At 30.0% G+C, this 21,185-nt stretch overlaps 1 protein-coding gene across 1 annotated transcript; it reads right to left on the bottom strand.

The window, feature by feature from the left end:
- Positions 1-2,334: 2,334 nt before the first annotated feature.
- On the bottom strand, positions 2,335-20,064 carry LOC129975275 (fused toxin protein-like). The gene is made up of 4 exons (XM_056088331.1): positions 20,051-20,064; positions 10,959-11,176; positions 6,554-6,760; positions 2,335-2,467 (listed from the first exon to the last, which is right to left on the bottom strand). The coding sequence occupies exons 1-3, from the start codon at positions 20,062-20,064 to the stop codon at positions 6,555-6,557; spliced, it is 438 nt and encodes a 145-aa protein (XP_055944306.1). The 3' UTR covers positions 2,335-2,467; position 6,554.
- Positions 20,065-21,185: the final 1,121 nt, after the last annotated feature.

A 21,185-nucleotide genomic window follows, 5' to 3' on the forward strand; every position in this document is an offset into this window, starting at 1 on the left:
AAAGCCCTTTCAGCTACGAACCCCGCCCGATTCATCCTGATATTATTCCCAAATTTCTCATCCTTTCATTTAGTATGATACATTGAATACCCGTGGCTCTTACTTTATTTGTTAGAGACGCTCTCCCAGATGAATTTAAAAGAGTGGGAGGTTTATTTTGAGGAATACTCGACGGACAACCGAACAAACATTTGCTTAATAGCTATCAGCTAAACAGATACCTCGTTTTTATAAAAACCCATTTAGTACACGGGTTGTCGCTGAAGTTTTTGAGGGGGCGGTGGGGAATTTTCTTTATGTTTGAAACACAAACCCGGTCGTTCCAGTATTGTGGAGTACATGAAAAAGGCTCTAAGAAATGAATGGTTAAAGGTCCAGATTTCGCCTCATCTCGACTCTAATTTTAGTTTCAGTTTCGTTTCTAGCCTTTAAAATTGCCAACTTATAATGTTCTCTAGCGATATAATTTGGTGGTTATGAAATTGTCACTTAATCAAGGGGAAAAGTATTCTGATTTGAATACTTCTTTTTAATGTCTTTAAATGCTTGTTCAATATGAACTCAATACTTCAGGACCCATATCGACATGGTGGTGGAATTTCAAGCCATGTTTTAGTAGTAATTATATGAATTCGAATCAAGAAGGGTTTTCATATCTGGATCTGGAAGCTGGAAAATTACATTTATGCCACAAAGAATATTAACTGTATAAAAGTACCATTTATAAGAATTTACCACAAAAGAATAGTAATCACTTCAGATAAATATCATTTTTAAGATTTAATCTTTAAAAATATTTTAAGTAGGAAATCTTTAAAAGAATTTTAAGAATTATTGCATTTTAAAAATTGAAAAATATAAAACATGCACAAACATGTCATTGAAATTATTTTTAAATTTTAGTGAATTAAATTAATATTTCTAAATTCGAAATAAAATTCACTCATAGCCTTCTTCTAAACAATTCAATATTGAAAAGTAAGTACGAATATACCGATTCACAGATCTGAACATTTGTTGTAAGAGATAAAAAAAAAATTAAATTTCCGAAATGTCTGTGGTTAGCTTCCAAATGTCCTTCTGCGAAACAAGAACTTTTTCAGATTTTTTAAGAACATCAAGTTTTTGCAATATATTTTTAAGACTTAGTAGGCCCGATGTGAGTTCTCCATGGTTTCCACTCACCTTCTTATATACCACATTTTTTGTATCAGTGTACACTTGTATGTTCTTGATAATAATACACTATTTAAATCATTTCAAAACTAAATTAACATTTAGTTAAATTTTGATTTCATGCACATGACAATAGGGCTCACTAAAACAAAATTAATTGAAATTCTCTAATATTTAATATAACGAATCGTAAATTAAAACCTAAACAGTAAAAGTAAGCATATTTACAGGTTTTGATCATTTTATTGCACTATAATTCTTTTTGAAAATTGTATTTCTAAAATGAGAAAATTTTAATTAATCTCCATAGCTGTTATTATCTCAATTTACAACCATAACTGTAAATTAAAAGTTCGCACATAAAATGAAATTCTTCTCTCCTAGGAATACTTGATTTCTTGTGTATTACAAGAAACAAGCGGCTCTACATCTGAATATGACCATTTTTCTTGATAGCATTAAGCATATTTTCAATAAATTTTATATTGCCTGCATCATTTACATTTTACAATTCATGTTAAACTTCTGATTTTCCTAAAAACTAAGTAATTTTATCAATACTTTAAGTAATATCATTTCATAATCTTTATAAAGCCTTAATATGACATGCCCATCATGAATCAATCGATAATTGTAAACATTATTATATACAAAACAGTGACGTCGAATATTTACGTAATTAAATTTATTCGTTCTCTAGTAGAAAAATGTAACTACGCATGCGCGACCTTCGTGCAGTTCAGATGTACGGGAGATATGCAAAAACAGTACCTATTTTAAATCGGTTTTATATTAATAGTAACGATATTCTAATGTACACACTGAATTTATAAAGTGTGATTATGTTTTGATAATCAGTAACATTTTGTATATCGCATTAAAATATTTTCGATTTTTAAGGATTATTGGGGTTTCTATTTATTTATTTATTTTTTCATATTAGGTTTATAAAATTCATGTATGATTTTTTTTTCACTTCTTTGATACAATATAAACTAAAAAATTCTGGAGTCAAAACCCCTGACTATCTGATTGAATTAAATAAATGATATTGTGATTCCATCATACCATATAGTTTGTTTGTGAATGTTTTAGTTAGTGCCTTAATGAACACCAAATAAAATGTGACTGATTTTTAAAGAAAAAATAAAACGCTCATTGACACTTTCTTATGCGTTTAATCAACTGAATTTAAATCACAATATTGGTTACATTGCAGGACGACTTCGCTTTCCAGTAATTAAGAGGGAAATGATTTTCTTCCATTTCATCAAAGAGAAACAATTTCACGCTGTAAAGAATAAAAAATTTATTTAGTAATATTATTTAGTTATGTTAAAAATACCATAATGATTAAAATGATATTAAAAACTTAATTTTATCGTTAATTTGATGCAATATACGATAAGTAGCGTAGAAAAAAAGCGAACATTGTACAAAAGCATTATTTCAATTTCTGCACTGATCATTTTTGATTAAAACCCTTGTGAGACAAAAATTCCATTCAAAGTTATAATGATCTTGTCAGTCTGAAAAATATACTTAAAAAGTAATTCAATGTTGCAAAAAAGTTTTTCAAAATTGTCAAAGCAAGTTAAACCAGTTATCAATTATTATTTTAAACTCTTATTCATCTATTTTCTTATCGCACTTATTTATCAAGGTATTAAAAATCTTATCCATTAAATTATCCTCTTTAAATAATGGTAATTGATAATTTAGCGTTCATTTTCTAGTAAATTATTTTCAATATCTTATTTTCCTTTAAGGATGTGAAACTAAATTATATCTGCAGTCACAGAAGTCACGATGATGAATATCGAAGAATATTTAAATGTGATAAATATCATAGCATCAATAATATTTTTTCAACGTGTTATAATACTAGAACCCTCCATATACTTCAATAATTTTATGCAATGGATTATTATGTTCAAATGATGGCTTTCATGTGATAAACACAATGTCTGTTATCTTTTTCCTTTTGATAAGTTTTTTTTTCTTTTTGTACTTTAGGGTACATGATTATCTCTATAGCATCATTTAAAAACCAATCACCAAATCACTATGAGTAACGCTGAAACTAGCTGGATGAATATCATCGCATCTATAATATCTACGAATGTGCTATAAAACTAGAATCATCCTTATGCTTCATTCATTTGATTGACGAATTATCTTCTTCAATTGATGGCCTTCATGTGGTGAAACGAATGATAGTTTTCTTCTCCTGATAATGTTTTTTTATCTTATTTTCTGACTTTATTGTACAGGATTATCCTTATAATCATTTAAATTCAAGTCAAAATGACTCAAAAAGAAAGCTTAAACTATCATTGATGAATGTCATCGCATGTATAATGTCTTTGAATGTGTTATAATACCAGAACCATTCTTATACTTTGTTCATTTAATTGACGAATTATCTTTAAATTATGGCTTTTATGTAATGAAAAGAATGCCAATTATTTTCTATTGATAATGCTTTTTTTTTTCTTTTTATATTTTATATTACATAATTATCTCTATATTTATTTAAAATACAGGATTCTCTACAAATAGGAAACTAGAAGCAACAGAGGTGAATATTATTACATATTACAGTAGTAGCCAATGAAAACGCGTTATTTTGTTGCTTTATGAACATGGTATCTTAAATTAAAATTGGACTAACAATACACTAGAAATATAAATAGCGTGGACCAATTTATAAAACAAATGCATGATTGTATTTAAATTGTTGTTATAACATCATTCCTTCGTCGTGTCTACTTTCGTATATAAAATGCGACGAAACAGAGTATTGCATTTTCATCGGCCAAACACAGTGACGATATTTGCGGATATTATCATAGTTAATAATTCACGTAACAGAACACTTAGGACAATCCTTATCTTATTTCATTAACTTTCTTGAAAAATTATTTTCATCATATAATAATTTTTTCTGGTAAAACGAATGACAATTATTTTCTCCTGGTAAAGTTTCTTTTTGTATTTTATACAGAAAAATATTTTTAGACTCATTTAAAACATAATCAAACAACCTTAAAGAGAACGTTGAGATGAACTTTGAAGAATGTCGTTGCATTTATAATATTTATGTATGTGTCGTATTATTAGAACCATTCTAATATGTCATTCATTTGATGGACGAATTATTTTCAAATGAATGGCCTTCTGGCAAAACGAATAACAGTTATATTATACTGATAATGTAGCTTCTTTTTGCATTTTAAAGTACACAATTATTTATATATTTATTTAAATTGGAAACTATGAGCAACATTGTGGAATATCACATATTACAATATTGGCCACTGGAAACGCATCACTTAGCCGTTTTATGAACGTGGTGTTATGAATTTAAATTGGGATGACAATATGCTGAAAAATAAATGGCTTTGTTCGCTTTGCAAAACAAATGCTTGATTGTATTATAATTGCTGTAACATCATTCTTTGTACTCGTCTACTTTGATATATACAATGTGACAAAGCAGAGTATTCATCGGCCACACACAGTGACGATATTGATGAGCATTATCATAGTTAATAATCGACGCAAGAGAACACCTAGAACAATGCTTATCTTATTTCATTCATTTGCTTGAAATATTATTATCATCATGTGATAATCTTTCACATGTTCATGATATAAAAAATTAACGTCATATAATAATTCTGATAATGACATTTATGAATTGCTATCAGTATTTTTATTGTGAATTTTTGGATTCGATTTTATCACTGAAAACTTAAGTTAATTAAAGAGCTTAGTGTAGCTGAATCAAAGATTAGTGACTTAATTCGTGTTTCTAAGCATTCTAAAATATTGATATTATTTTACTGCATAAAAAATTTGTAATCTTGGTATCAAACTAGAGCCAATTCAAATATATTTAATTACATTTGATTACAGAAGAATTATAAATTGTCATTGTTCAATCCAAATATTGTATGCTAAAACAAACGCTTTACTGATGTAGCATACTTGCGTAGATTATCTGCTTCATTCCGAATTATTGTACGCAATATGTAACTGCTATACACAAAATGTAATTTTTTGATCGTGGCGCAGCTGTTTCATTAAAATTTTGCAATTTTATTAGGTATAATTCTTGGAATAGGATATATTGATGTAATGGCGAGGATATTAAGTACTATTTATTTGTATTCAATAATATCATTGGTACAATAGTATCTTTGGTCATAATGTCAACTAGAGTTGTCAATAAATCTCTTTGGAGAAAATTAAAATGTGAATATAAATATCAGCGTACTTAAATGGCATTGTTATCTAACGATTTCAGTTAGAGTGATTGTGTCTTAGTTGATGGAATCTTCTGTCATTGCAGTATTTTACATTCATTTATTGATTGCATTAAATGTAGAATTCATGTAACTTATATCTCTGAAAACTAAACGTCTTTAATGTCAATGAAGTACAGCTAAGCAATAATATTGACGCAAAAGATTAGAATCTTCATTCTTTAGACATTTCATTATTTCAAATAACAAAAAATAATTACGAATATCCCTTTAAATAGTTCGTTCAGACCTGAAACTTTAAATGGAATTCACATTCGTAAATTATTATATGATTATTTTTTATAACTTTTTCTTTACTTCTTTTCCTACTTTTTGAAGACAAAATGTTGCGATAGGTGCAAAACGTTTATATGTAGCGTTTATATATAAACGTTTATATATAAACAAACGTTTAAATATAAACGTTTTTTTCTACCCCAGAAATAACAACCAGGAAAAAAAACCTATTACAAGGCACTCCGGGTAAAATAAAGATGGAACTGAACAAAATACTTAAACAGTTTTGAATTATTTCTTTTTTGTTTCAATTCTGTAACAGAGAATGGATATACTGAAAGTAATTCAAAATGATGGATTATATTGAAAATAATTCAAAATGATATCATGATGAGTATTATTTTGACCTGTTATGTATTTCTCAAATGAAAACTACCATATTGATAAGAACAAATTTTTTGCTTATAAAATTATTTTGTTCAATACTTAAATTATTTGATAGATGCAATTGCAGCCCGAAATTTAGTATCATGCACAACTAACGTATTAGATAATATAGTTAGTTATTGCATAAAAATTACAGAAAAGAAAAGAAAAATTGTGGAGAGACTTTTTTGCCAAATATCAGGATAAATTATCAGTTTAACTGTATTAACAGTCATATTTTACAAAACTCCATATATGAGCGACACTTACTGTTCTGAAAGTACACTCAATCTGAAATGTTTTTAACGACGGCAAGTTGTTATTCAATTCCGTATATAAAATAAAATGACTTGAAAGAAAATAAAATAAAACTTATAAAAAAAAATTGTTGAAAGATTACTTACTTCACTCATCCAATGGGCATTCTTCGGGTTTGATGCAGTCAGAATCGAAGACTTTGTCCTCCTTCAGAACGTAACCGGGTTTGCACTTGCAGCCAAAATTCAGCTTCAGTGTGCACGGTCTCACTGGATCATCAAGAGAGTAGCATGAGTCTGGACAGTCGCCGAATTCGCCGATTTCCTTGTTCGGAGGGCACTTTATATGAGTCTCTAGAACAAAGTGTTAAGAAATATAATAATAAATAAATTAGTCATAGTCTAATAAATAAAATGTATAAAGTAAGTTATGGCGTTTTTGCAAGATGATTCCAAATTCACTGTGCAAACTTGGAGGGGAAGAATACGAATAATATACATATAAGATAACCCAAGTCGTAATCCATTTCTTTGATCATAAATGCAGAGTGTCTCAATTCAACCCACACAGGATCTTTTGTTTCTAACTTCCACACTAGTGAAGATATTTTAATGAAGCTTTCAACAGCGGCACATTTTATTTAAAACATTTATTTTCTGGGTGGGCGCAAATGACGCAGATATAAAGACAGACAAAGCATTTCATGATACCGCCGGTCACTAATATAATGCATACAAGAACGATTCGAAATTCGCCCATCAACAGAGATAGTGCTTGGAAGCGTCTGTGAAGACTATTGAAGTATCTTCATAAAGATGCCAGCTATCTTACACTAACGAGCAGAGGTTACTAATAGATTCTACAGATATCCCCAGAAAAAGTAATTGATGCCTCAAACAAATAAATCAAGAGATCTTCATGCCTTCTAAAAGTGTCATTCAGGTAATTGAGAACTCCGTGATGAAGTGGGCTGGTGCCGATCATGCTGAAATCAAATGGAGGATCAACATAAATCTTCTTTCTTAATAATAAAAATGAATGTTTGTCAATGAGTTCCTCTGCTAATGATAGAAATGAATGTGTGTGTGTGTGTGTGTGTGTGTGTGTGTGTGTGTGTGTGTGTGTGTGAGAGAGAGAGAGAGAGAGAGAGAGAGAGCCAAACTAGGCATACGCTCTCTACAGGCCAGACCATTTAATCTAGTCTAAGCATGCACATAGTGTTACAATTGTAACGTACAGATTCTGCAAATTTCTTATTCACTGGTTATTGGAATAAAATATACTAATTTTTACGTGTAACAATCACTTTAGTAACACGAAGCACAGTACAGAGACACATGGAAGGAACAAGAACAGACTACGCTGTAATGCGTTTAACATCTGATCAGGCTATACTAAAACTCTGGCATCCTACGGTGATGTAATGAAAGACCAATCAGATATCGCGCATTTCAACCCGTCAAATTCTCTCTTACATAAGGGTTGTGATGTCACACTTGCGATCAAGAACAAATTAACGAATTCTTGAATGAGAAATAATTCATTGGCATCTCAAGGCATATTCTGAAGGATGGGATTGTCCGATTATTGTTGAAAATTAATAAATTTTGAAATTTTTCCGCTATCAATATTACATCACAATGATTTTCACGCAATCTTAAAATTTAAAGTACCTTTTTACTATACCAATTTAAAAATCCCACGATTTTTTTTCCTGAATTTTAAAATATTTCCCTGCCTTTTTTTTTCAATAACGTATTGCATTGCACCCCTGAAATTCAAACCATTTTCATTGTTTCAGCAAATAATTAGTTGCATCGCTTTTTCTCATTGTTGATATTTAAGGAAAAAGGATTATGTTTAATATAATTGTAATTTACATGACGAATGAAAATGTGAAATTAAAAGTGAAATTAATTCCACAACAGAAGATATATGAAACGTGTTGTAACGTTTCTAATAGCACTATGATGCCACGGGATTGGTTTCCATTAGAAAACGCACACGAAAACAGCAAAAGGAAAACAATTATAATATCATGATTTCAATGTCAGACAATTTGAAGGAATGATGAACGAGAAATTAAATAACTCACATTTTAAACCTTTCTAGGGCAGTGGGAAGTATGCTTCCCACTAAATTTATCAATCTTTGTATGAAATTATTTAGGTTGGCATAAGTTCTGACAAATTTTTTTAGAACGACAGAAGCTTAGATGCTTCAGATCTTTATCTCACACAAAATGATGTGTCCTGATTTGTTACTTAATTATTAATTAACCAAATTAATTCATTAATTCATCAAATTAAATTTATCTAATAAGTTAAATGAATCCCTTTTCTTAGTCTAATTTCATGCCTAAAAATATTTTAACATAATACGACTAGAAAAAAATGGAATAGGTTAATGGAAATGCTAACTTGTAATAAATAAACAAAAAGGAAATGTAATAAATAAACAAAAAGGATTTCCCAAAGTTACTACAAAGTATAGTTTCAGCCTCAAGTAATTCCAAAAGAGAACAATAACTCATTTATATCTAATACGTTTATCTTTTTTACAATATATAAGTTATTACATTGACCTAATTTTGAGCTCTCCAGCTCATTCAATTTATAGCTGGTCAACTAAGCACAAGTTGTATTCTTACACTCTTGCATTTTTATCATTCATTCCAATGCAAATTAAAATAAATATTTTAATATTTTCATAAAGAAGTATGAAAATCAACATCTGTAATGTTGGCAAATGTCACTTTCCTTCTTAAATATACTTGTAGCAATACTTGCCTAGGTTAATTTTGTTATTTTGGGTTTCCTACGTTTACAGGATGTAAAAATTCTGTGTTTGTTTGCCCCATGGACCTTTTATGAGCTTTTCACTATGCAGCAAAAACTAAAAATTCTCACATTGGCCGTTTCATTTGTTAAAACAAACTTATATTCATTATCATTAATGACTCGCCTTTTAGAAGACGATCATAATTGTCAAAAACTAAAAGTATACAGTTCTAATAATCACATCAGGAAAACTCATCTTAAAGTTAAGAAATTTCTATCAGAGAGGATGTGAGAAACAGGAACATCTATTCATTCGCAAAGCTCACAAGAGTAGGTCATTTATTAGTATATTTACAACAAAAGCGCAAAAATACTCATAGAGCTCGATTAATACGCTAAAACACTTATATTCATTATCACGAATAATTCTACTTTTAGAAGATGATCAAACAAATCGCAAAAAGTAAAACTCTCAAAGAACATTTTCTAGTAAATTTAGCCAATTCCTTTTTCAAAATAAGTTCTTTTCTTTTTCTTTCATTTTGCTCATAGGTCGAGTGAAACCTTCTTCGAACACCTCTGCCTTTAATTCTCATGTCCTCAAGTTCCACATTCAAACAAATAGTATTTCCATCTTACCGATTTAAGATTTTGTTGTTATTGTAACAAAATTTTATCCTGAACTCATTAAACATATTCGATATGTGGCTGAAAAAAACACAAATTTAAAATTTAACTTCAATTTTTTTTTCCACAGTAGGGCATGGTTTGTACATGGGGGAAAAACAATGAAAAACCGTCTGGGTACATAGAAACACTAGAGGAAAATCTGTCAAATTTTGCCCTCAGAGCTTTTTCTAAGTGATTCTGATAGGGATTTCTTTGTCACGTATCAATTTAGGAAAAGAAATTTTAGGTATCTTTGAAGTTATGCCATAGCTGTTAGATATTTTTAACACTTTATTCATAGAGTCAGAACTTAGAGCACTTTATTCATAGAGTCAGAATTTCGAGAGCGTGTTATAAAATAAAAAAACTTTTTGCATTTGGATTAGAAAACAAGAGAAGATAACAGAATAAATTAATATGTGATAATTTAAGATAAAAATTAAGATATAAATTAAATAAAGATATATCATTACATATATAACATGTTGCAGATTTTTTATTATCAGCAACACAGTAATTACCTAAACATTCCTCCTTACATTCTTCTTGGGTCCTGAAGTTGTTCCTGTTACCACCGCATCCTCCATAAATAAACTCTTTGCAGTCGCTTGTTATTGGGTCGTAGTGGTATCGAGGGAAGTATCCTACACACGGACCAGTTATAGGACAACTTGCTACAATTCCTCCTACATTCTTCTTCAGTCCTAATTTCCTAAATTTTATTTTAATTTCTCTCATATCAACTTAATTCTAAAGCGATCTCTTCATTTCCTGATCTAATTCCTCTTTTTTTATTTAATTAATTATATACGTGCTTTATAAAACTGTTAGTTTCTACATTTTCTCACTCACCGAAAGGATCGAATTGATAAAAATCTTTAATGTTTACCATATTCTTTTAAAGATACCTAATCTCTCTTTCCTAAGACTACACGCGTCAAAGAAATCCCTATCAAAATCTCATAGTAAAAGCCATTGAAGGGAAAATTTCGCTCTCTTTCCTCCTTCTGCTATTGTATGGCGATGTAGACTGATGTCTTATTCTTTGAACGTAATTATATACAATATTGTAGAATTTTATTATCAACTATATAGTATTTACCTCTACATTTCTCGTAACATTCTTCTTCAGTCTCGAAGTTGTTCTTGTTACCACCGCATCCTCCATAAATAAACTTCTTGCAATCATTAGTTGTTGGGTCATAGTAGTATCGTGGTAAATATAATTTACACGGACCAGTTTCCGGAGGCAGGGAGCAATGCCTTTGACTTAGAGCAGCTATAATGAATGATTTCCATGTATTAGAATTTCTGGCAAAACTTTGGGATCAGGTAGTTGGGTTTGGCGTTTATTACCAAAGTTTTATTTTACAATAAATCTTGATAATGGAGGGAAATGAATTTTGGTATGATATAAAAATTAATCGTATTAGCACAATGGTCGGAAACATAGAGGCCCACATCGCTTTTTTTTTTCCTTTTCCAAATGAAATGTACATTGGAGTTGAGTTTTTGAGGTATCCCTAATATAGATGATAGGGAGAAGGGGAGAAAGTAATAAACTATCTAGGTAACACGAGCTTTCTTATGAAACAGAAACTGGTAAAGCCGGTAAAAAGTTTTGTGTTGTAAGATTGGTTATTCAGTTGTTCCTAATGTTTACAAATAAAATGTTGAGCAAAATTGGGGAAATTGTTCCAATTATTGATGATGGGAGTTTAATCAAATTTTTATTTTGGCACTTACTTCCAAAAGAGAAAGCAACAGTGTTAAGTGATGACTGAATACTTATCAAGGAGTCATGAGTTTTGTCATGAAAGAAAAATGTCAGAAATCGGGTCAGTAAGATGCATTGGTGTACCTTATTATTTAAAATTCAGAAATAACATGCCACGTTGTTTTGATAAAATATATTTCAAAAAAATTGATCGGCATGATTCTACTAATATCTTTAATGTCGTCGTCGTGGTTCTTTTCATGAACTGCGTCTTATAAACAACACAATTATAATTATAATAATAAAGGTAAAAATTTCACAATAATGACAAAGCATTTTTATGAGTTAGATGTACTTCGAATTGACGAAAATGGCAAGATGTCGACGAAAATTGGCAAAAGGGATCAGTTATTGTCGCTGATATTTTCATTTTGCAATATCTCACGAAACGGAAAGAAAGGTGGTAGACGACCATAAATAATGTATTGAGTGTTAATAAGCACTTGTATGAAACAAAAACCTTCCAAGTGAAAGCCGTGTTTATGCCACGAGACTGTATTCTGGGTTTCCTTATACAATTCGAAAAGTGAAATACATTTTTATGTTACTTGAAAAGAGAGAATGCAAGAGCTCAGGCAACATCTTAAGATATATATAGATGCCATGAACTTTCATAAGAAGCTAAAATTGTGAAAGTGGGTCCTGTCAATCGATTTTAGTCAAGAATTTTGCCTATAAACAGGCAGTTTGATAGTATTTCTTTTTATTTATCTCAAAAATGGAGGAGGACTATATGAGATCTTATACGATACATCTACGTGTCATGAGCTTACATATGAAACTAAAATTCTCAAAATTAATTCAATGGTTTTGGATAGCGTATTAAGTCCCAGGGTTTCCACCATAGAGAATATATTGTGTTATGCCTTTTTATATCAAACCAAAATAGAATAATTAAGAGTCAAAATAGCCTTTGGTGACATATTTATAGTTTAAGAGCTTTCATATGAAATTAAAATAATCGAAATCAATTCAGTGAAGTTAACTGGCGAACTCAAACCCAAAATTTCCCCATATATAATACATTGCAAAGTTTTTTTTCTCACTTCAAAATAGTAGGAAATGGAGGTCTTGGCTCTTGATAACATCGACATTCAGATGATATGAAAAAAAAACTTAGAAAAAAAAATTTGAAATTTGCCTTTTAAAGAATAAAATCGATCATATAACAATCCCCTAAAAATTTATTGACATTACTATTTGGAAAGGAAGAACTCAAAAAAATTTTTGTTAGTCACTTTAAATTTAATATATCGATTTACCTACAAATTTACATATTTTTTTATAATTTTTTTCAACGAAATTCATTTACAAAAAGTCTGTCTATCTAGTTATTATAGTGAGAATGAGCTCGATAATTATAATACACAAAAAGTTAAAAAAAACAAAATTTGTTCATAAGTTTCGCATCTAAAGCTCTTATCAAATTTTGAACAACCGCACTTCATTATACTACGGAATGCATCCTTACAATCTCCTGGCATATGAAAAAACCATCACCAAGCCATGAACAGGAATGGCTGAAAAGAGTCGCCAACAACTTCCTTTCCAGGCAAAAAATACACAGTATAATCAAATTTATAAGTGAAAATAGAGACCTATTCTTGCCTCCATAGCTCTCAACATCAAGTCTCATACCAAAAAAGACAGGGAAAAAACAAGCACCGCAGTCTCCTGTCACACATTTCAATCAAACAGAGATTCTCTTCATTTTCATTTCTCAAATTATTTCCATCTGATTTTTTTTAACTGCATCCTGATCTACTATATCATAAAAAATAAGAGTTTATATGTATATTTTTACACATTTTATCTCTCAGAATTATATTTCTTAAATTTATTACTACAAATTATATTTCTAAGTTGAAAAATTATGTAAACGGTCTCATCATGATATAATTTCTTATATAATTGTAAATTCTGTATATAATTATTTTCGTTTCGTTTCTCTACTGTAAATATTTTGTTAATTAAATAAAATTCCCGTAACATGCCCATCAAACCGTTCAGTGACCAGAATGGTCACGGATACGGGGGTATGAGACGGCGTTCTGTTCTGTCTATCTGTTACTTCCGCTTGATTCGAAACGCAATGACTTAAATCAAGGAAATTGGACATACCATCTTCTAACCACAACTATAGTTCCGGGTCGAATTTTAGTTACAGTAGATCAGAAGAAACATCTTCAAAGTACATATTCGCGATATTAATTCAATAAAAATGCAAAATTTTAAGAACACGTCTATATTTCATTACTATTGTTCTCCAATGCCATAAATTCATTCACAGTTTTACCAGAGGTTCATAAATTTATGGAGGGAGAGGCAAAAAAGACATTTATATTGAAGTTTGCGTGAATGTTTCGAACTACCACTGCTTTCTATTAGTTATAATGTTCAAAGCCATGCTCCTATCTCTAGAGAAATCGTTTGTTCGGAAATAAAAGAAATTTCCAGGCCGAATATGTTGAGGAGCCTATTACATACTCTATTTAAAGTTCTCTTAATTTGCATTTAATGTAAAATCGAACTCAGATAATCGAGACAATTTAATTTCAAACCGTGTGCACAGAAAAACAATAAGCAATTCAGCCCTGAAATGACGATTACGTGAAAACTGAGAATATAAAATGGATTTAATTTCAAAATATAAATCGTACTTACTGTTTGCAGTTGCTGCTGCGACCAGGAGAAGAACAATGAAAATTTTCATGTTTAAGCTTCTGTGAGTAACAAAATCCATCTGTAAATCGCCCTTTTATTACAGTATTCATGAGAGTTTGTTTTATTTTTCCACCATATTTGTAATTCCGGATATTTTGAAATAGAAGGTGAAAGATATGGTTCCTAAAATTCTGTCCGAAATCACTTTTCAAAAATATTTCCATTACATGTTGAAATGAAGGATTTAGTTATCATCACAACATGTGCATCATATTGTTACCAAATCAACAATTTAGATAAATAAGACAGATAAGTGAATACTTTCAAAATGATTATTCTAATCTTTTAAAATTTTATATTGGAAAGTTATGATTAAAGAAACTTTAAAAAAATCTGAAATTGAGTCTAAACAGCAAAAAAAAATATATATATTTGGTTGATAAAAAATTTAATGACATCCTATTTTTAGAATAAATAAAGTAAAAATAGCCTCGAGTAGAAAACCAGTTGCATAATCGCACTATTCGAAAAATATTAGACAGTTGATAGAAGCACTTAAAGATGCTCGTTGAAGATGATTTGGTTGTCTTGCCTCAAAATTTGCTAAAGAATATTGTTTTGAGTATGAATATATAATGCCGTGCAATCATTGAAGCTGTACAAAGCCATTTCCCCTTACAAAGATACTGTTTTTTTTTCTTTTTATTTCGGCATTAATTTGAATCACTGTCTTTCTGTTAACAAAGCCTTTCTCTTCTTCGTACTCTCTCTTATGTATGCGTTGGTTTTTTTTTCTACAAGTCATCCCTGAAGTGTCATGTTTTTCTTCTGTCGTATGAATTCCAATTCTTTTTCCGAAAAATTACAGAAAAATGAAAAATAAAAATGTTCTAGATCTGCAAACGAATGTAGAGTGGGGGCAAAATGTTTCCGTATGGAAGAGAAAATAAAAATAATAAATTAGCATAATTTATAATCTTTGCTTTGTAAACTACTTATATATGGTTAAAAGAAGTCTTTAAAAGGAAGTTTCATAATAAATTTCTCCTTTTACAAAACGCAACAAGTCTTGATTGCAATTATTAAGATAAATGATGAAGTTTCATGCAAAAAAAGTTTCCGTACGCAATACGCAAATTCTTCTTGATGGGTTTTCAACTTTTCAGTTTCTAAATATTCGAGGTGTGATGGTTTGTCAGAATGAAGAATACAACATAGTAACAGTTGTTTAATTCCAATTAGTAAGTTATTTTCTTAAAATGGAAGTTCTGAAAACCATTCGACAGTTAATGATTCGGTAGCGAAAAGTAGGAATATCTGTGAAAAGAATTAGCGATGTCACTAACAAACCAATGTCAATAGGGCAATATATTATTGAAACATACCGTAAGCTGCAAACATTTCAGTATAGAGATTCAATCCGGAAGACGTCCGAAGTTAAATCGCTTGCATAAAAAAAAGAAGAAAGAAATGTCATGCCAAAAGTGAAAGAAAATCAGTGGATTAGAGCCTCTCAGCTGGCAACTGATTTAATTGTTGATTAAAACATTAAATTCACACCCCAAACGATGAGAAATACTATTAAAAAAGAAGGTCTTAATGGCCATGGCATTCATAATAATTCTTTTATAAATCTCGACAACAAAAAAAACCCGCCTGGAATTGACAAAGAAGCATGTAAGCAAGCCTCTATCTTTATGAAAATCGGTCCTTTTTAATGATGAATCAAAATTTAATATGAATGGGTCAGATGGTTGAGTTAGGTCTGGAGGAATCCAAAGCAGCAAATGTTAATTAAAAATTTATATGGAACTGTGAAGCACGGTGGTGCGAAATCCTGATGTGGGATGTATGAGTTCTGCTGGTGACGGAAATTTTTGTTTTATAGAAGGAAATATGGATAGGTAGGTACATGTGTCTTGATATTCTAAAACAAAATTTTTTAACAAGTGCAGAAAAACGCTGTCTTTTGGAACTTATTTTACTTTTCAACAGTACAACGATCCTAAGCCCACCTCCAAGATTTTTCAAGAATGGTCTTCTATTATATTAAAGAGCTTCCAAGCCCTCCTCTATCTCCCGACTTAAATCTTATTGAACATTTATGCAGAGAAATCAGTCGGGAACTTGTACAAATATGACACAAAGAACATAATTGAAATCAAAAGGGACATTTGGAGCAATATTTCTCCAGAGACAATAAAAAAAACTACTGGGAGTTATGACACAAAACTTGAGAGAACGGACAAGGGCCAAAAGAGGGCCTACCGATCATTAAATGTATGTTGGTCAGCGAGAAAAAGATCTTTCATGTACTATGTAAATACCGCACGGAAACTTTTATATTCCTTATTAGAGGTAATTTTTCTTCCTTTTAATTTACGAATTTTAGTCTTCTCATATTTTTCCTTTATAATATTCATAAACAATAAATGAAATTGCGTTAAAGCAATTTTCAAATTTTTATTTTTATTACGAAGTATTTTGGGCCAAAAATGTAGCTTTCATTAACAGTCATACCGGCGTATGGAAACATTTTTTTTTTACCCACTGTATATAATTATAAATGAAAATTTAATTAAAGGGAATTTAATTAGAAGATATAAAATGAAATAAGATTTAACCTTCAAACAGAAAGTTTAATCAACCACAAAAATCTACATAGCTGACGCCGAAAAACTGATCTCAATATCTCCCAAAACCATTTTCTTCAAAAACTGTCCTTCTTTTATCTTAAGACACACAAAACTACTTTATTAATAATATCAGTTTCATTTTCGTAAAATTTTAACCTTAATTTTAAGAGCATTTTAACACAATTCTATGCATCATATGTAACAATGTTTTTAAAAGTTGTAATGGAATTGAAACACATCCATCAAAACATTAAATTGCTCGTTTTTGCCAATCATTAAGCCGTAGTAAGATTTTCGGTTCTGCTTTTATTTCAGAATATGTTACTTCAAATGTTATAAACTGGTAATAATGTATAACTACCAGTCATTATTCAAAATCACAAATAAGTTCATTGGTGATTAGGAATAATTACTGAATATACACATTTACCTTAACGATATATATATATACTATGTGATGAATCTGTTGTTTATGTATAATTACCGTGATTATTCATAGTCACCCCTATATTTATTGGTGATTATTCATAATCGGAACTCATATTATAGATAATAATGAATAAGTACCAGTTTATTATATTACAAAAACATATTCATTTCTTAATTTACAGTAAAGTAATTCAATTCAATTCATGTTTTTCAATTCAATTAGTTAATTGTCTCCCATAAATTATTTGCAGTCTGAAAAGTGATTAATATAAGCAACTTAACTAGTCGCTAGAGACGGCTAGTTAACTGAACATTTCCGGAATACTGAAATATTAATGCTAAAAACAAATTAAAAAAATATTTAACGGAAATATATTTCAAAAATGGCTAAAACAGTCTTGACCTTCGTGTCCCAGTATCTAATATATTCCCTCAAATATATATATATATATATATATATATATATATATAGATAGATAGATAGATAGATAGATAGATAGGTAGATAATTTTTCGGGTTTTTGCAATACATGATTTATTTAAATGAGATAAATATGTTTACCATGGCATCCTTTTGATGAATGATTCATTCATTCAAAGAATTTTGATTCCTTTCGGTAATCAGGAGTGACTCTTCCTGAAACTTTCAATGTAATAAATGTGGTATTTCTAAACATCCACCCAGCATAAAAATTAATAATTACGGATAAGGATGTCAATGCAATGAACGCTACAATTTTGCTTTCAGAATTTCGTACATGAGAATTTTGAGTTTCGCAGTAAAATCTCGAAACTTCAACTTGAGCACGTAAAACAGTCAGACCGTTTCCAAGTAAAATTCAAAAAACAAAACCAAGCACACATTTTGAAATCATTTTGTTTATGTCTAAATAATTGTGTTTTTAAAATATTGAGTTTACAAATATACGAATGTAGCAAATAATTGACCATCAAATCATTGAATAAATTTAAAATATAAATTAAATTACTGACTGCGTAATTTTTTAAAATCACTATTTAGATACTTTGTTTACCAATATCAATTCAAATATTTTTAAAACAAAGTGAACTGACACAAAATGTTACACTGTAATAATATCATATAATAATAATCTGTAATCTTAAAAATAAATACATTAAATGCGGGATGCAATAGAAAATGGACTGATTGGCAATTCGAGGAAATCGTTGGATAAGCAGATGGAGTGTTAATGCAATCAGAAATGTTAAAACTCTGATTACTTCACATGATGAAATATCAAATCAGTTTTACCTTGCTATTTCTGTTTCATTGTTTTCATTTATACTGCCGCAAACACATTCTCTACGAACGGTTTCAACATCTCAGAAATCAACGAATTTGATATTACTGCACAAGATTTCGTCCGCTTAACTAATGGTTTTTGAAATATTCTATTCACTTATTTTGTACATAAAATGGAAAAAAAAATTTTTGAAATTTTAACTTGGGTAAATTTGAACTGTGCCGATTCTTCAAAAATTATGAGTCTAATTGTTGTACTGTAATCTTCAAAAAAATATTTCATGCTCAGAAAAGTTAAAATAGGAAGAATAGATCAACAAGGTCTAAATTGATTACAGTTACCACTTTGTTGAAACATGAAACAAGGCTCAACCAAATAAGTAACTGCGTCTTATTTTAGATTCGTGTTATAGAAGCTAATAAGTATACTGTTTCCTTTTCTATATAAAATGAGGCTCATGCGGCTTTGTGTCTGTTTTTCGTCCAGAGCTAGAAGTTTCGAAGTTCGAAACCCGATTCCATTTTTATATTCTAAAAGTGCGTGGGTCCTGATTTTTTTAAATCTGACATTGTGTGCCGAACTGTCTCCGAATGTTGAAAAAGCATGGAAAGGGGAATCACCTAGGTCATTATGTGATAGTCACGAGATCCATTCCAAAATAGCCCTTATGCTCCTTCAAGAAATAGTAAATGTACAACCAAATAATATACAGTTGGCAAAATGTTTATTTGTACACAAAATTTTTTATGTCATTTCAAAATTAAATGAGTTTTGTAACAAACATTTGTTGAAGTGTATTATAATTATGTTAAAATAAAGAATATGTCAAAATAAATTTTTAAAAATAAATATTTATTGAAATATTGTTGAGTTTTCTTAAAAACTAATACAAAAAAAAATATTTGTTCCTTTCCATAGCGAACATCAATAAAATAAAAATTAACATTTTATAAACAAATCATTGGCATTTATGACTGCTTAAAGACGTCTGAGCACTAAATAAATTCAATTTTGTGATTTCTGGATTTATTTTTTTCTGTCCTTCAAAGAATTTATTTTCAAGCTATTTTTACTTTTTATATTTTTCATGAACTTCGGGGTCCATCTGAGCCTGTAAGTTTTAAACTGGATTTATAACAGGGGATTGTGTAGAAGTTTAAATTCGCCTTGAAATATGATAGTCTTGGCTAATAAGCTAATAAGAGAGCTAATAATAAGAATAAAATAGCTAAGTCTTGGTAACTATAGCAGTATGCGTCGAGTCACTGTCTTGTTGGGAAAAAAATGACATTCATTCCTAATTTCCTAACACTGTTTAATAAATTATTGCGCACTATGTCAATTTAACATAAATCATTCCTTTTAGTGACAATAAATGCCAGGTTTCCAATTCTAATGTAAGTTACACAACCCAAAATAATTACATTTTCACCTCCATGCTTTAATGTGGAACGTGCACTTTTAGAATCAAGAGATGCTTCGTTTCTTTCTCCATATTTTTCTAATGCTTGGTAAAGTGAAAATCTCAAACCTGCTCTGATCCGAAAACTAATTTTATCTCAATAATTCTATCGGTTAGTTTTATATTTGAAATAAAACTCCTGGATCCTTTTCTGTTTGTTTCATTTCTGTATGGCTTTCTTCTGGGGGGGTTCTTTCTTTCAGACCTTCATGGTGTAACACATCAGTCACTGATATGTTAGACGATGTTGCAAGTTCGCTGACAATATATTGTGCAGAAATCATAAGGTTTCTTACGGCTGCTTTAACAACGTTCCTGGAGGGTACCTCTAAATGAGGATGAGAAGCTTCCGTCATGGTGGTTGGTTCCCGCCACCCTGGAGGATGCGTGAAAAGGTAGGGGTCTGGCTCCTCCCATCGATGACGGAACGTTCTTCCTTAGGGAAGGGTTGTATCGTGCCCGGTGATGTCCCTTAGGACTCAACCACAGTTCCCGTCAGTATTGCTGTTGCAGCGGTATGATAATTCAGTATTATTTATCCGTGGGCCTTCGGTCTGATCGGAGAGTCAGTGATATGACTTAACAACATTCCGTTTAGCTTTTGAAGTCAATTTACTTCGATCAGAATGTCTTTGTATATTTTCAACGCAGCCGATTTCTTATACTTTTTTTCATTATGTGACCAATAATAGTAAAAGATGTGTTAATTAATTTTCAAATTTCGAAGTAAAACTTCCCACTTTTATAGCGATCTACAATATCATTTCTCATGTCCAATAGTAAGCTTCTTGGTTTTAGGTGCCATTTTCAAAAATTTATCTGTAAGTCATAAAATAACATTTACACTACAAAACATTATAAATAGCTAAAATTTAATGTAACTAAAGCAAAAATTTATTAAAAATTACCAATACTTAACATGAACGCATGTTTGAAAAATGACTCTTTTCCAACATTGTCCACGTTTCGTATTTTGAAAATTTAATTTTTCACATTAAAATATATATTTTTTTTATATTTATTCGAAAAAAGACCCAAAATGTTTGACTATGATTTAATACAGCTCGAATAACTGCTAATATTTAAACAAAACTAAA

This window comes from Argiope bruennichi, chromosome 1 (genome assembly GCF_947563725.1).
Source record: "Argiope bruennichi chromosome 1, qqArgBrue1.1, whole genome shotgun sequence".
NCBI lineage: Eukaryota > Metazoa > Arthropoda > Arachnida > Araneae > Araneidae > Argiope > Argiope bruennichi.